Genomic DNA, 15,825 nt, shown 5'->3' on the forward strand with positions numbered 1-15,825 from the left:
GCAGCGGTGTTGTTTGGTGCCAGTGAGAACATATCGTAACATCACTACGCAGCAAAACACGGAGCGCGCTGTACAAACTGGAAAAGGGCACCCATCTTACTACGTGTCCTCTTGTATTGGTGATCACACACCCATGTGCTCATTTGCATCCCAAATCCAAATTAATTCACTTTGCTAAATCTAGTGCTGCGACGCGCCTCGCATGCTGATGAGCGGCTCGTTGAGTTTTCCCTCCAGTCCTCTGTGCAGCCACAAAGGCTAAAGGGAGCTAACAAATGACATACAGGGGCCAAGGATAAATAACAAAAAAAGAAAGCAATGAAGACAGTGGTGCTTAAATCGGGCTTTCTTTATCAGCAGACAGGCACACTTCTGCTTAAAACATGTGCTGCAGGAAAAATATCTTTCACCATCTTTGTGTTGGGGGGACAGGACAATAAAGTTGTAGGGACAGATATACAAATGGGCCCTTTTGTGTGAGTAAATAAAGAGTGCTCCCTCCATGACAGGCCAGTTCTCACTTTGCCCCCCTTGCTTTAGTTCCACACTCTTAACCCCTCTCACAGGCACAATGTATGTGCTCACGTGTACATTGAGTTCCTGTGTGCATGCATCTTTGGCCTCCGCACAGTGGAGAACTGGTTAACAGGCAAACAGCCATCTTTCTTCCTAATTAACCAATGATATGCGAGAGAAGGTGGTTTTCGGGACTAGGAGGAGGGGTGTATCTCTTAACAAAAGGTGCTGATGATGGAGTGGCTGCTGTATAATTAGTGCGTCAGAGCCCTCTCCTCTCCACGCCAAGCCTCCGCTATTAATTGCACCGAATTAGAAAACGATATCTGAGGGGAGAATAATTCTTTCGCCTGTCATTTCTAAACAGAAAAGGCAGAACGGTGGAAAAATAAATAAGAAGAAGAAAAGGGCTCCATTCAAGACAGAGGTTGGAAGGAAAGGGGAGAGGAGTGCTAATCGCTCTGTGCTGAGCAAATATATGCTTTCTTAAGGTTTTGTGTTTGACTTGAGCAGGAGGAAGGAGCAGGCTTTGCTGTGATGGGAGTGAAAGTGCACGGGAGGGTGAAGAGGGGTGTTCATGAAGGTTACCTTCCAAGTTGCAGCATTGCGTCTGAAGTAAGCGAACGTGCGCGTGAACCAGCTGTAGATTTCATTAAGTGTTAACTGCATGTCAGCAGAGTCCATGATAGCCTGAAATGAGATGACATCAAATAACGGTTGACTAACGAGACCAGGTAACTGACACGCATACAACAACAGACAGAGAGGAGAGAGGCAGAGCTGCCACGATTCATGCAGCAATTAATTTTAATCTAATCAGGCAAAGTTAATTTATTTCCCACTCACCTGTCTTATGAGGGTTGCATAAGTAAATGGCGGTCTGACATCTGCGTTCTTATAAAACTCATAGTTTGGGGCAATCTCTGGAAAAATAAATACTGTGTCACCACCTGAAATAATTGGCACATTTTATTCCTTTAGGTATTGAATTTACTCAAGGTTACATCAAATTAAAATGGGGTGGGGTAAGGATTGGGGTGGAGATGGGGATGGAGGGGGGTTGACAGAGAAAGGGGGCACATCAAATCAACATTTTCCATGTCTAACAAAATGCATTTTTAATTAATCTCTCTCGTGAGAGATCTTAAACACTAATACATCCCATAAAATGAAATCCGTGTAGTTAGTTAGGCTCAAGTTGAATAATTTATGTTGCTCCACACTAAACACAGAGAGTAAATATAAACATCAAAAGACGTCCCGTTTAAAATGCAAAGCTTAACACATTGAATGTCTTAATGTAATAAATATTGTATTTTTTTTCCCACCATTATTTGAACTTAATTAACATTCATGTAATATTTATGCACAGAGGAAGTTCTTGTCTATTTACATATAGAGTGATTAAACACACGCTTGCTTTTATAAACCCACCACCAGACAGCTCACACTGGTAAGACCAACAAGCCTCTGCGGTTTGTGGGTATGCATTTATGTCAGTTGTGTGTGTGTGTGTGTGTGTGTGTTCACTTTCATGTCTGTGTGTGTGCTAAACTGCTAGAATATGATTAGTTGAAATTACTATTAATAGTCCAGAGCTCCGGGTATTGAACATAATTTTTTCAATAGATAAAAACAGAAACGTATCCTAAACTAGATAAGTGGCATTCTAGTTTATGTCAAATAACTAATATATAAAATATATAAAAATGAGAATAAGCCACTTCATGTTAAATTCAATCAGGAATTGAATTTTTCAGTAACTGGAAGTATTTTGATATCTGTGTTAGGTGCTGCGCTGAGTAGTTGGTCCTACCTGACGACAAAGGCATGGAATATTTGTCCGAGTGGCGTCGGCGCATGGCTCCCATGCTGGGGACGTTTGCTCCTCCCAGCACCGATGGCACGTGGGGCATTGCAGCCATGGGTGTGATAGGTGCTGTGGGCGTGGTCGGTGTCTGAGGTAAGTTGGGGGGTGACGCCGAGGGCAGGTTCTTGGACATGGTGACGCTGGACACCAAGTTGAGCTGCGATGGGAGGAAGACAGAATGTGATTGGTGGAGAGCGTGAAAGAGACAGAAACAACTTGGGGGAGGGGGGTAAGGGGGAAGGAGGAGGAGGAAGGCATTATTTTGTGGTTTCTCTGACAGAGCAGAGTGTCTGCTCTCCTCCTCTCTAACACAGCTGTGTTTCCACTAACAAGGCTCGTGGAGAGGAGCCAGCCCATCTCCACTAATTACAACCACCAAATTGTATCATAAGAATTCTAATTAGAGCACGCTGTTCAAGATTATCCAACGATCAGCCTCCGTGTTATCCTGGCCCCATCTCTCTTTATCTCTCTATTTATCACACCCTCCCTCTCTCATTTCCTTCCTCCCTTTCCATTTACCCCACTGCAGCCACCCATAATTCTTATGCACTGAGGAAATGAGCATATCAAAACTCTTTTTCTACACTGTTGGAGTGCTTTCGCGAACATGGGCTGTCTGACCCTAGTCTCTAACCACAACTTTTCTTACAACAGATTTGAGATATGTCACAAAAGGGGAAGGCTAAATTATTTATTTCCTGGATAGTTTTAGTTGACGGGGTGATCGGAAAGTAGGGAGAAGATGGGTTGAAGTTCTCAGCCTTTGTGTACAGGTTGCAAACTCTACTATCTGATCGACAGGCCCAAATATGTTTTAAAAATACATTTTGGTCAAACTGTATCCAGTGATTTTGTAATTGTATTCTACCAACTACTTCTCGCTTTTTGTGTTTAATGGGACTGTTTCATACTCAACTCTGATTTGTCAATACTAGACTAACCAAAATAATGTAACCAAAAAGGTTCTAGTGCAAAATAAATCCCTCCTGTCACTTTCAGATTCTATATATTTAAATGAAGACACTATTAGCAAATCAAAGCAACTCCGTGGACAAAGTATGCCATGCACAGGGTCAAACTGCAACTAATTATGTTGCTTTTAACTAAAACTGTCTGCATTTGTAAATCTCAACACTGGGTGGTGCATATGTCATTAAACAACTGCTACAGTAACTAATTACATTATGTTTAGTTTGAACTGATCTGCAATTTGTTAGTGAGAAGAATTCAGGAATGGCGTCTGAAACAAAAACAGTAACAGTACTGTAACAAAGTAGTCGCTACACAATAAAACTTTCTTCATGGCCAGGCTTGAGATACTATCAGTGTGCCTTGAGTGTGACAGAGGTATATGACTCAGTGTGTGCCAGTGTAGATTCCTAATGAAGAATCATAAAGCAAGTATTTTTCCCCCTACAAAAAAGCCTAGCCTGAGTTTTAGTCTAATCTAAACTGCTCTGTAGGTGGACAGTCAATCACAGAAATTCAACCCAACAACACAACTGAAAGCTAATATTCCTCCAGGAAAGATTACAAATGTAATAGATTCTTTGTCCTTAATTCAGTGTGACTTTCAGTGCATGAGGAAGTATAGGAAGTGGGAGTTTGAGTTCTTTCTTTGCGTGAGCATACAAAAGACACTTGAATGAATTTACACGGACAGTGACAGCCACTCCACACACATGTGCACTTGGCGTCTTTCTCTCCTTCCCTCCTTTGACATTAGAGGCGAGGAGAGCACTGCTTACCTCTGGCTCTGCTGCCAGCTCTGCTTGCTAATCGTCCAGCTTTTCCACCACTTTTGCATTTCCTTCCCAAATCTCATGTGAGAGGCTCTAACCGACTGGAAAATTCCTAACTGACCTTTTAGTCTCTGCTCTAATTTAGTCGGAATGGTAATGACATCGTTACATATTCAAACCAAATTGCCTTAATTGTGAATCTACAAGTGGAATGCATCCATTGCGAGAGTTTGAATTAAAAGTGACTTGAAAGATGGAAGGGAATGAGGGCGCCGAAGGCACTGAGAGATGGAGGAGCGAGGCTGAGGAGAAGGTACCGGCGGTCATTTGTGGCATGTGTTGATAAATACGATAAAATGTCAAGTTTGAGACACTCCGGTGGATGTAGTGGTTTTCACATGATAATTATATCCCCACTTAGCTATAATGAGCTGCTGTAGTGATGGGCTGGGACAAGGGATGAGTACGGTGAATGAGAAAGAAACTTTAGAGGTTATGGAAATAATGTACATATTAACCTGTTTTAATAGATCGGATCAAGTGTGTACAGCTACTCCTAATATTATCTACTTTTTTTTAAAGCGTGTACCAGGTAATGTTTTAAACATCACTTTATCTGAACACAAACCATTAATTACACTCCAAGTGCTCCCTGTTGTGTCTTTCACTGTTAAGCACTGTTTTACTGTTTTTTTGACAGACTCACACTGCACAAACACACAACTGACACCTTCAATAAAAATAGCAATTCATTTCCTTGCCAGCTATGCCGTCATCAAAGTATGCAATGTGCAAATTTGTGTGTGATTTGAAATGTTTCATGTTGTTTTCTCCGTGCATCCTGTTACATACGTGCTTACTAGACCCTGAATTGTGAAAAACTTGAGGTATTTTTTTTTAAACAGGGTATCTGATAAACACTCACGTTCTGTATGGCAGAAAAAGTGCACTAAACATGCAAACTAGATTCTAAATAAATGCCCTTGTATATGAATATTGGGATGTATTGTATATTTATAATATTAAAACATAAACATTGCAGACTCCTTGCCTTCGAGGCTTAGTGGCGTAGAGTTCCATTTTTACAAAGTGGAAGTGATTACAGCCAAACAGAAGAAGTGAGCACTTTGTTACCTCTCGCTCATTTGAACACACAAGGTTGGGAGAAAGAGAAATGCTAACTTTGACTCGCATCCATCTACGGCATGGCCAAAAGGTAGCATTTAATGAAGTAGAATAGGGTCATATTGGAGGCAGTGAACCAGTGTCTTGTATTCATCTGGTATTAGTTAGCCACGGGCTTCACTAATGAAAAAATAGGACTCACTCTCAGCCCTGATAGGCCAGCGTGGACTGCTCATTTTTATCAAACTGTGGGGTCGATTTTCTGTCTTGCATCTGCAGTTCTACTGGGTGCAAACTCGAGCTGCCATTGGAAACCGGCCAATCACGCTCTCTTTTGTCCCATCTATTAGCTTTTGCAACAGAAACACGCCTGTGCATGTTATTCCCTGCATATTACCTCCCCTTAAAAAAAATGGGGAATCCTCAAAATTGAGAACTTAACTGTTCGTTTAGGAATTCTGTCTGAATTGCCCCCACCATCAAATGCAATTAGCTGCTCTTTCATGTGTGCTTTATGTAATGCAATACTTCATTAGCATCATTCATTCATATTCAGGCATGGATTATAGGCTGCAAATTCTTTATTGGACGAGATGGAACCAAGCTGCTGGAGTTTTGAAGATTAAAAAAAAAACTACAGAGAGGGAGAGGAAGAGAGACAGAGAGAGATTGAATAATAAAAAGGGAGTTTGATTCCTGATGGAATTATGGGATAATTATGCTATCTTGTGATTATCTACATTCTATGATGAGAGGTGATGAGGAAAATTATTCTATTGAAAATAGGCACTTACTAAGCAGCAGAAACACGCTAACAATGTTTTGCTCTCAAATATTTCAAAACGTCTGAAATTGGAAGGAAATAATGTTTGCAAAAATGTATCATCTTAATATCAAATTCAAACACTGGTTAGGAGAGATGCATTTATTTTCATTCAATCTAAAAGTAAAAGGCGAGAGAAAGTAAATCCAGAATGGCATCATTTGCCTCCTTCGGTGACCCCGTTTACAATTTGGGATTTTCTTTTTTTTCTGTAACCAATTTCAGCTTCGCTGTGGGTATTTATGTCAACACCACATCATCTTCAGCACTCAGCTGTAATTTTCAGGTGTTTGTTGTTAAAATGACACGTCTTCTCCTCTCCCATTTCACTTTTGAGTGCCGCTGCAAGCCACTGAGCCAAACAGTCATCAGCAGCCAACAGGTTGTTTTGGCTATTATATCTATCACAAAGAAATGACCCTGCGTTTTAGCCAAGGACTCCACCGCTCCACCATCTAATACACTTCCAAACTCCATTGTCCTCTCGCGGCGCACAATAACCGATAAGAAGCAGATGTAACTCTGTATTACAAATCCCATTCCTCACCCCTCCCCTCCTTTCATCTTCTGTCACTCACTCGCACAACTGCTGCACGGTTAAACTGTTCATTTTCTGCGTTCATGGCCGAGCCTGTTTACAGTATCCAGAGCAATATGCACTCACTGGTTTGGGAGATGACTTGGGTTCTGAGGGCCGCATGTGCAAGTGGGTCATCATCGCCTGAAGACGCTCACGTTCTTTAGAAAGCTGTTAAGAGAAGAAGAGAGTACATTAGAGGAGGGAATACACAGAAGAATGAAAATAAACAAAGGTGAGACACGAGACTTGTCTGGTAGAGAGAAAAAGAACAGAAAAGAAAAAGAGGAGATGAATAAAAAGAAAGCACGAAAGGTAAAAGAAGTAGAAAACGAGGGGCTGGGGGAGAAGGTGCAGACAGGTCAGGCAAAACAAATAGCATTTCATCTTTTTGTCAATAGCAGAATTTAGGTCAGAGAGGCTCTGACAGTAACAAGCTGGCGAGGCCATAAATTAGGTGGTCCTGAGTGTCTGCTTAAAGTCCTGTGGACACTGTTAGGGGGATGGAGCGCAGCCAGCAGCTGCTGAGAGGTGAAGAGGTCTTCCAAACAGGGTGCCAGGCGGCCCCGCCTCCCCGGTCCAGTTAGTTGCTCCAGCCATTGCCTATCATCAATCTAATTCACAAGGAGTGACAGGGACTGGACCATGTGAAAGCCTGAACCCTCTCACGCCCTTAATACATACACACACGGATCAAACACGGAGAGAAACAGACAAGCAAGTAGGTGTGCACGCATACACAGACGCTGGGCCTCATTACTAGTGACGGCTCTCAAGAAAAAAAAAAGAGAAGGAGAGATGGTGGGAGTCAGGAATGAAAGAGAAGACAAAGAAGACAAGAGACAGGACAGGCAACACAAGTGTATCACTGTAATTGGTCACACTGTAAAGAGCAAGCTTCAGTAGCTTGGACAGAAAATGAATACATATTTGATAAACAGCTTGGATCTTTTTTTTTCTATTTTGCACAATTTATTTACTTAAAAAAAACAATTTATCAAACCAGAAAGGATGGAGAGATGCTTGTGTTTAAGCAGGCCCAGACTGGCTGAGGGGGTTAGAATTTACACTGTATACCCTCAATTATCATTATTTTTTAGCACAAAGGAGCTGATTAATAAAACTACCTTCATTCGCTGGGGAGAACTGCTCAAGTCGTAACGAACCACCATAAAGAAACCACCTAGCAGACTGACTGTTTCAGCTGGCACTGAGTTTGTACCCAGTTTGAAATATTTGTTTCTAAAGGAAAAGCAGCGCTTGTTGGCAGTGCTGAGTAATAATGTCGCTCAATCAGCGCTCTCATTATCTAGCCAGCATGACTTCTTAATAAGGTCACGCTCCACCTACTGAAAATAGTTCCCTCCTTTTGAGCTTTCTTCAGGTGCAAAGTGCAGTTAATTAACACAGCAGACTAGGAGAGATGCGTTTGCTATTAATTGGAAAGAAAAAGAAAGGAAGAGAAAATAAAGCATACGCTTAATTCAATTAAAACAGCCATAATGACTTTGGTTGTAAGGCCCGAGGATTCCTTTGTTTAGTGGCTTTGTTGAATTCAGCAGGTCCTGCTTGTCTGGAAGTATTAAGCAGACCACAATATGGCCTTCCTCTCGCACACGCAACTTTCAGAACATAAAGTTTTGAACGGCTGATTCACGAGTTAAGTTCAGTATTGTAAAATAAAACAATATGTGAGACTTCTTCCCCCCGTTTTTTATCCTTTATTATCCGAAAGAAAACGTACCTGTATTTCTAGCTGCTGTACGACCTGCATCTGGACTCTACACTGAGCCGTGCTCCGATCGTCGAGGGCGTGCTCGCTGTTTAGGTGCCTGGCGGTGGAGGAGAAGAGATGACAAGCCAACTTTAAAATCCATACAATATTTCAAGCCCAAAGAAGGCAGCAAGCGAAATTCATTTTCACCATGATCAAAATTTCAGAGGATGATAATTACAGTATCAACTTCAGCACTGTTTTATTTAGATGATAATATTTCTATACTGGGATAATTATCTATAGGATCCCGTACAGGCCCATTGTTCCACTCTGAAATGAGGTAATTAGAAGTAACATGACGGTGTGTGGTGCCATGTTTAACATGACAATAGGCCTGCGCCAGTTTAGATGGCTAACTTCAGTGCCACCCCGAGCGCCGCTTTCTACAGAGAATAAAAGATGCTGGGCCAGCAGAATAGCTTTGTCTCCTTCGTTTACCGAAAACAATACTCACGATTTAACACCAGCAACATTTGACACACAAAAGCGGCTCTTTGCTTGAAGGTGCATTATCTAGCAGCAGACATATTAAATGTATCTGGTGTGTTCGCCTCATTAAAAGAAAAAAAGGCAGCCAGACAGCCATAACAGTCAATGAGGGTTTTTGCCTTGATTGGATTTCGTCTGTAGGACACAAAAGCTCCACCATTAGGATAGACCTTTATTCTTGGTAAAGCGCACATATGCAGACACACACACACACACACACTCAGAGGAACACCAATATGGGGCAAAACGGGGGTTTCTAAAGTGTTGTGATGCTGGGTAATGAGCCTCTATCTAAATGATCATTGGTGACAAACTCACAAAGCAAGCTTTGAGGAGACATGCTTATGAAATGCCAGAGCTGCCACTTTATCTCCAGTAATTATAGGTTAGCTTGCAGACCCTTCAATGATCATTTACAGCTCTGCCTCCAGTGCATTAGAGGGAGTACAAAATCTCTCTCGCTGGCTTTCACTTTATCTAAGAACACACACGCTTGCTTACATTATCATGAGCTTGCACAAACACTGATTGGCACGTATAAAAAAAAAATAGATACACAAATACACAGAAATAAGCCCCCTCCCCCCACAAACCCCGTATTCCTTTATTTTCTTCCAAAAGCCTCACTTCTTGTTTATCTGCAACGTGCAAAACAAGCCAACTCACTGAGCTGGTTCCTCCCGACCTGCCAATCAAAACCTGAATAGAACATTTGTAATCACAATAGCTCTGTACCTTTCAATTAGCCTGTGCACATTTAAAACCATTCCATTCTGTCCCTGCTTATACTTTTATAACCATTTCAGGTCTAATGCTCAGAAATTTTCCATTATAAATCAAAAATGAGGCAACATTAAAAAAAAGTGGGGGGGCGCGGAGAGGGACGGATGAGGGATAGCAGCAGAAAGGGAAGGGACGAACTGGTGGATTTCCTCAGCCCTGTGCCTAATTGCTGTTTCAGAATGCGCATGCAAAAAGGGGCATTTCATTAATCATTTAATCACGTCCCTCGCAGGATGAGGGAACTAATGTTGCAAATACCCTTTTCATTTCACTGCCCATAATGCTATCTTATGCACTTGATGTATGGCGTGTGTCATGAATTACAGCTGCTTCAAAAGCACAGAGCAGGCTGCTCGCTGTCCCTGAAGATACTGCTTTACAAAAAAAAAAAAAAAAAAAAAACAGAGAGAAAGAGAAAAGGGGAAATCTTTATTAAGCTTGCCTCTCATCAACAAGAAGCTTGTTTATCTAATATTTTGCATGTGTTTGTGCTTGGAGGCCTTGTGGAAGTCCTCCAGACAGTTGCAGCTTGCTGCATATGCTCATCCTACTGCTGGCCAGTTAGCAAGACAATTACAGGAAGATTACTACATGCATTTATGAAATATTCAAATGGCTGTATGTCCTACTGTGCATTAATAATGCCACACAAAGACAGAAAGGAAGGGCGGGGGCAGACGCAGATGGGCAGACAGGAAGAAATAATGAAAGAACGCTGTATTTACTGAAATGTGGAAAAATAGATGACTGTGTTTCTGTCCTCTCTGAACTATGAACTTCTCTTGTCTTCTTTCATTAAACAGAAATCTCTTTATTAATCTTATGTCTCATTTTATTTCATTATTCCTGAGTTGTTAACTGACTTTGGCTTCCTCACTTGTAACCAAATTGAAGCATTCTGATGGAATTGTACATTTTGAGGGCAAATAAGAGAATTGATCTAAAATGTAGCATTCAGATAAAACTACTCACACTTTGAGATAAAGAATACGAGCCTTACTGTCCATGAGCCATTCTAGAGAAACACGGATTTCTGAGGATTACCCGTGTGATGAAAGGAATGTAAGAGCAGCGTAGAGAACAGTGTTGCAGAGTGAAATATGTAGCCAAGGTAGCGGAATCAAAGCAAATAAAGAGATAAAGGGACTGATGAACACAGACTGTGGGAGGAGTGATGCACAGCTGTTTTTAACTCTCACATAAAGACTCATTTTTATTGGAGTCTGCAGTTTCTCTTTTCTCTAAAAGAGAGGGGAACAAAACATCTCAAAGGTTTTTCCCAGTAGCTGGGTACATGAATATGTATAAGCCATCAGTGTCCACTAAGGGCCTAATAATAAATCTGCTCAAGTCCAGAATATATGGATGATACACTTTTGCTAATTGACTGTGTGTATTATCAGGGGCTCAGCACAGAAAGTTGGCCTCCATAACTGTACACAAATTGAGAAAACCTGATATCCACAGCATGCATATTTACACACACATTCTTTCACACTGTCTCCTTGGTGTCGGTGCCCTCCCTTTTAAAGGTCTTGTCACGGTGCAGCAGACATGTGGAGTGGTAAAAGCAAGCTTACCTATCCAAAGGGGCCGGGGGGCCTGCCTGACTGAGGTGCCTGCCTCTACAGTGTGTGTATGTGCACATTATATAGAGACAAAGACACTTGCCTGATGCCTTGTGGGTTTAATTAGTAGCGGGTTACAGACACTAGGTTAGCAGCTGAGCTCACCATTTTAACATGGAGCCTGCCTTCCTGCCAGTAATAGGAAAAGCAGAATGGTGACGGAGAGTGTAACAGTTAACTGTGTGTGAGTGAGAACAAGTATGCATTTGCAGGTATATTACTGAGGGGGGGAAAAAGCCAAAGTAGGCGGAACAAGACGTGCATGTACAGGAGAAGAACACATTTGATGTGTTCAAGCTTTGTTTTTTTAAAGCGCTATAAAAATCTGCAGTAAGCTGGAGGCATTTATTGTACTGACAAATTATACAAATAAAACATCCACATTTACAGGTATTAATTGCATTTTCTGTCTCCTCTGTTTACCAAAAAGGCTCCCACCAAAATAGCCCTGGCACGCAACCTAAAAGCATGAATGTTTCTTTCTCTGTAACTAACACAAACACACCCACAAAGCAGCAACACCCACCACTCGGAGAAACATTCCCAGCAATATTATTTCATTTTGAACTTCACAGAGCTAATTCAGGGTGCCAGCCACCTCGCGGCTACCTTTTCCAGGTGAGAACACTTAAAAGCGCACTGAAGAGCTATTAAATGCTGATCTTGACAAGTTTCTTCATGGAACAAAACAATAGATGACTAAACGTGTCACCGCCGCTGAGCCGAGCTCCTACAGCGAGCTACGAGACGCCAGCTTGACTCGGGTCCCCTCTCCCCCTTCCACCCCACCTCCCTGCATACATAACCCACACCCAAGTACCAACATCTAAACTGTCATCTACATCTGACACCCACTTTATGTAACCCCGTTTAAGCTGCACTTGTGTGTGAGTGCATCTGTGCGTCAGTGTGTGTCGTCGACTGGCATCTCCGGAAACATGAAAGGACTCCCTCTGACACCTACAATCACTGCTCCGAGGCACGCCACCGAGCAGCCATCTTTGTTCTGATGACGAGTCTGCCTTCTTTGTTGGTGTCTGTTTTCATGTTCTGGCTGGGTTACAGTATAGAGCCAGCCTCTGACTTGCAGTGGTGTGTGTGTGTGTGTGTTTTCTGTTTTGTACCAATGTTCTGGCAAGTGTTCTTACAAAACCGTCTGCCAACCTGTGCTCTCGCTTTCAAGTATGAAATCTACCCATTTTCCCTCTATCTGTGGAGCTCTCTCAGTTTATCTTTACAGCCATGCATCCTTTTGCATTGGCTTACCAGCTTATTCGCAGGCACATGGCTTTACACACACTGTATCTATGCCCCTCACCTAAATAACCAGCTAAGCCACCTAGACACAGTATCCTTACAGCACACAGACTTACGTGTGTTTGAGCGTGAAAGGAGCATACAGTGCCAAGAAATAGACTGATGTCTTCTATAAGTAAGTGTACTAAGGTGATAGGACAAGATATCAGAAAATCTGCTAATCCGATAGAGGCTTGCCTTATCACGCACACATCTGTTCTCAAGCTGCAAGGCAAACTGTTCTACCTGGACTGCCGTACATGTATTCCAGGCTGGACAATGGATTGTACACATGCATTTGGCTTTTCATAAGCATGACTAGATGATGCTTATGGTTATGCCATGCTCACTCTAGAGCACTGGTATTGGCATTGACATGTATGCGGCACATTTTCCACAGGGGATTAGCAAACACACTTGTCAGACTATGATTCATTGAACTCCACTGCCGTCAATAATGGGGCCTTTAAGTGATTTTATGCCTTGGCAGTGTGTGAAAATGGAGTCTAATGTACTGCCTCCCTCTGTCTTTGAAAGACAGGTAAACACCATGTTTATTAGTGTCATTTCATTTTACAGATACACCTTTTAGCTTTAATTCACAAGCCGGCATTGAATTAGCAAAGCCTGACCTAAATATGACCGTTTTTTTAAAGCCTTTTGTAACTTTACAGCCACTACAGTAGAAAAATGCATAATTTGGAAAATAAGCCAGAACAATGTCCTGATTTTAAGAGTTTGTGCGAATTCACATGGACATTTACAGCCCATGAAAAACACTCACCAGATCGTTATTTCACAGTTAATTACAAATCTAATTAGAATATTCAAATTAAAGCTTTCCCCTTTCTTTTCTTCTCTGTGTGAGAGCAGGGAGCCGGGGAAAGAGTGAGAGAGAGAGAGGCAGAGGGAGACTCTCACTGAGTGGCAATGTGATAACCTGTAATCGGCAGTGCTGCAAACACCTTCTTCCTTTGATGTCCCCCCACTAACATCCTGGCAACAAAGCCGGCCAATTACAAATGAGCTAATTAACTAAATTGTTGATGGAGCATGAAGAGTCCATTCGCTCTGGCGCCTGCACCATGACAACAGTGAATGGGGGCCTTTGTTGTGGAGGTAAGTGTGCGGCCGTGCGAGTTGCCATTAGCTTTTGACGCTTTTTCACAAACCTATCAGGCCCCTCCACGCCAGGAAGGAAAATTTGTTATGGACCAGAGTTGGTTTGAATCCTGCACTACTAGAGAGAAACCCTGTCAACTAGCTGTCTATAAGGTCAAAATGGGCTCTGTGAAAAGCAGTGATGTTTTCTTTGTTAGGCCCCCACAGAAAGACCAAGCACTGTACTGAAGGCGATCGCTTTCAGAGATTGTTATTTCCATCTTCAGTCATTTTTATGTGTTATTATGGCTCTGTTCTGGGAGCTCCCCACCCTTCCTCACACGCACACATGGAAAGCAAGAGGCAGGAACAAGAAACAGCACTACCTCGAGGGATGTGGGTTGCAAAGCAACTTGCAGAGGGACAGCAACTATATTCAGGCTAAAAATGCTTAAACAGCACACCCTATTTGAGATGTGTGGCATCAGATGATTTGGGCTGGCACTAGGATCAACTGATCAGGGAGGATGGCAGCGAAAACTGACTTTTCAGCTTGCCTGAACTACTGCTACACTCAGTATATTAGTATATATATAATATATGTTATTTCCAGTATTACGTATTTGTATTAGAGCATGTCCTTACTTCAAAAACTGTCCAAAGTCTTCACAGATGTTCTCACAGCCGGGCCACTTGCACACACCGTGACCATACAGGGGGTGAGTCCCTCCACTTTCTTCGTGTAGTGAACTAGAGGCGGGCCCAAAAAAATGAGCAAACAAGAAACGGGAAATAGCAGATTAAAGACACGCTGAAAGAGGTCAGAGCACTAATTCAGCAATTCATGTGATGAATAACCAGGGCTAAATCAGACAGAGAGAAAGCAAGGGATAAATGCAATAACAGCAGCTTTATAAAAAGGAAATTTGGGAACTGGGATGTTGATGGCTAACAGCCATTCAGTTTAAATAATCACTACAGGATAACTATATTAAGATGGCAAAGACTAATGTGTGAGAAATAGGCTGGACTACCATCCCCGATGGAAATCTAGTTTTGTCTCCACTGTAGTCACCATCCCATCTTGTAAAGCCATTATGGGGAGGAGGGGTGGAGGCTTTCAAGTAAACATTAAAAATCCAGACAGCCATATAATTTTCATCAGGAGATTAATACTCTGTGTAACTTATGTTCTTTGAGGACAAGGGGAGCAGGGGTGTTCTGGCGTTTTTCAAATGGCACCCAAATAAGTTACGACCCTTCCTAGACAGCACATCCTATTAAAGATGACAGTTTAACCTTTTAGGCCAGGCGCTAGTGTGTCTGTGTCTGTGTGTGTGTGTGTGTGTGTATGAAAATGTGAATAAGAGTGTGTACAGTCTGTGTCTTAGCATGTGTTTGTCTGTATATAGGTTACACATGTGCATGCATGTGTGTGGTCGATGGCTACATGCATTCATGCCTGTGTGTCTTAGTGCAGGCAGAGCTCACCCTGCGTTTTACAGAGGGGCTTTCCCCTCATCGATCCATGGCATGTTAGTAAGCAGTGCTCCTGACAATACTCCTTGTTCGATCATTATGAGACACCACACACCCCTCGGGACACAAGCAGATAAAGTCTTTTTTCCTTCCTTTCTTCCTTCTCTTCTTATCCATTCCTTTCCTCTCTCTTCCCCTCTGTCTTCCTTCTAAAGATATCTTTTTCAAGCCTCCTTTTAGTGGTACTGGAGAGATAGCATCTACTTTAAACCAATTACACAGCACTTCCACCTCCAGTGCGAGTCTATACCGAGCATCTACACAGACACACACACACACACACACACACACCGCTACACCCTAAGTCCTTATTATAATATCGCCCAAGAAAAGCCTTTGAATAATGCATGGGCCAGATAGGCAGATATGTGAACAGTCAGTGTTTCGGTGCTGGATGCATTTATAAAAGACGGCATCACAAGGATAAACATCCTGGAAACGCCACTCAAGGCATCACGTATTCTGTTTACATGACAAGCAAGCATGGAAGGTAATTTTCAAAAGAGAAAAAAGAAAGAAAGCACTAAATACTTAATGTACAAGGGGGTTACCTTGT

At 42.2% G+C, this 15,825-nt stretch overlaps 1 protein-coding gene across 11 annotated transcripts in view; it reads right to left on the reverse strand.

The window, feature by feature from the left end:
* The window catches only part of foxp2 (forkhead box P2), a 102,564-nt gene that overhangs the window by 11,257 nt on the left and 75,482 nt on the right, over nt 1-15,825 (reverse strand). For 10 of the 11 annotated variants that reach the window (XM_005915611.3, XM_005915610.3, XM_014329442.2 and 7 more), the window contains 6 exons: nt 14,376-14,480; nt 8,401-8,488; nt 6,744-6,827; nt 2,333-2,543; nt 1,363-1,466; nt 1,105-1,206 (listed from right to left, as the gene is read on the reverse strand). In XM_005915611.3, coding sequence (XP_005915673.1) covers nt 1,105-1,206; nt 1,363-1,466; nt 2,333-2,543; nt 6,744-6,827; nt 8,401-8,488; nt 14,376-14,480 — 694 coding nt within the window. The remainder of the gene's footprint in view (nt 1-1,104; nt 1,207-1,362; nt 1,467-2,332; nt 2,544-6,743; nt 6,828-8,400; nt 8,489-14,375; nt 14,481-15,825) is intronic. The other variant, XM_014329449.2, reaches the window with a different exon arrangement.

The sequence above is a fragment of the Haplochromis burtoni genome, unplaced genomic scaffold, assembly GCF_018398535.1.
Source record: "Haplochromis burtoni strain Fernald_Lab_line unplaced genomic scaffold, NCSU_Asbu1 Contig_14, whole genome shotgun sequence".
Taxonomy (NCBI): Eukaryota; Metazoa; Chordata; class Actinopteri; order Cichliformes; family Cichlidae; genus Haplochromis; species Haplochromis burtoni.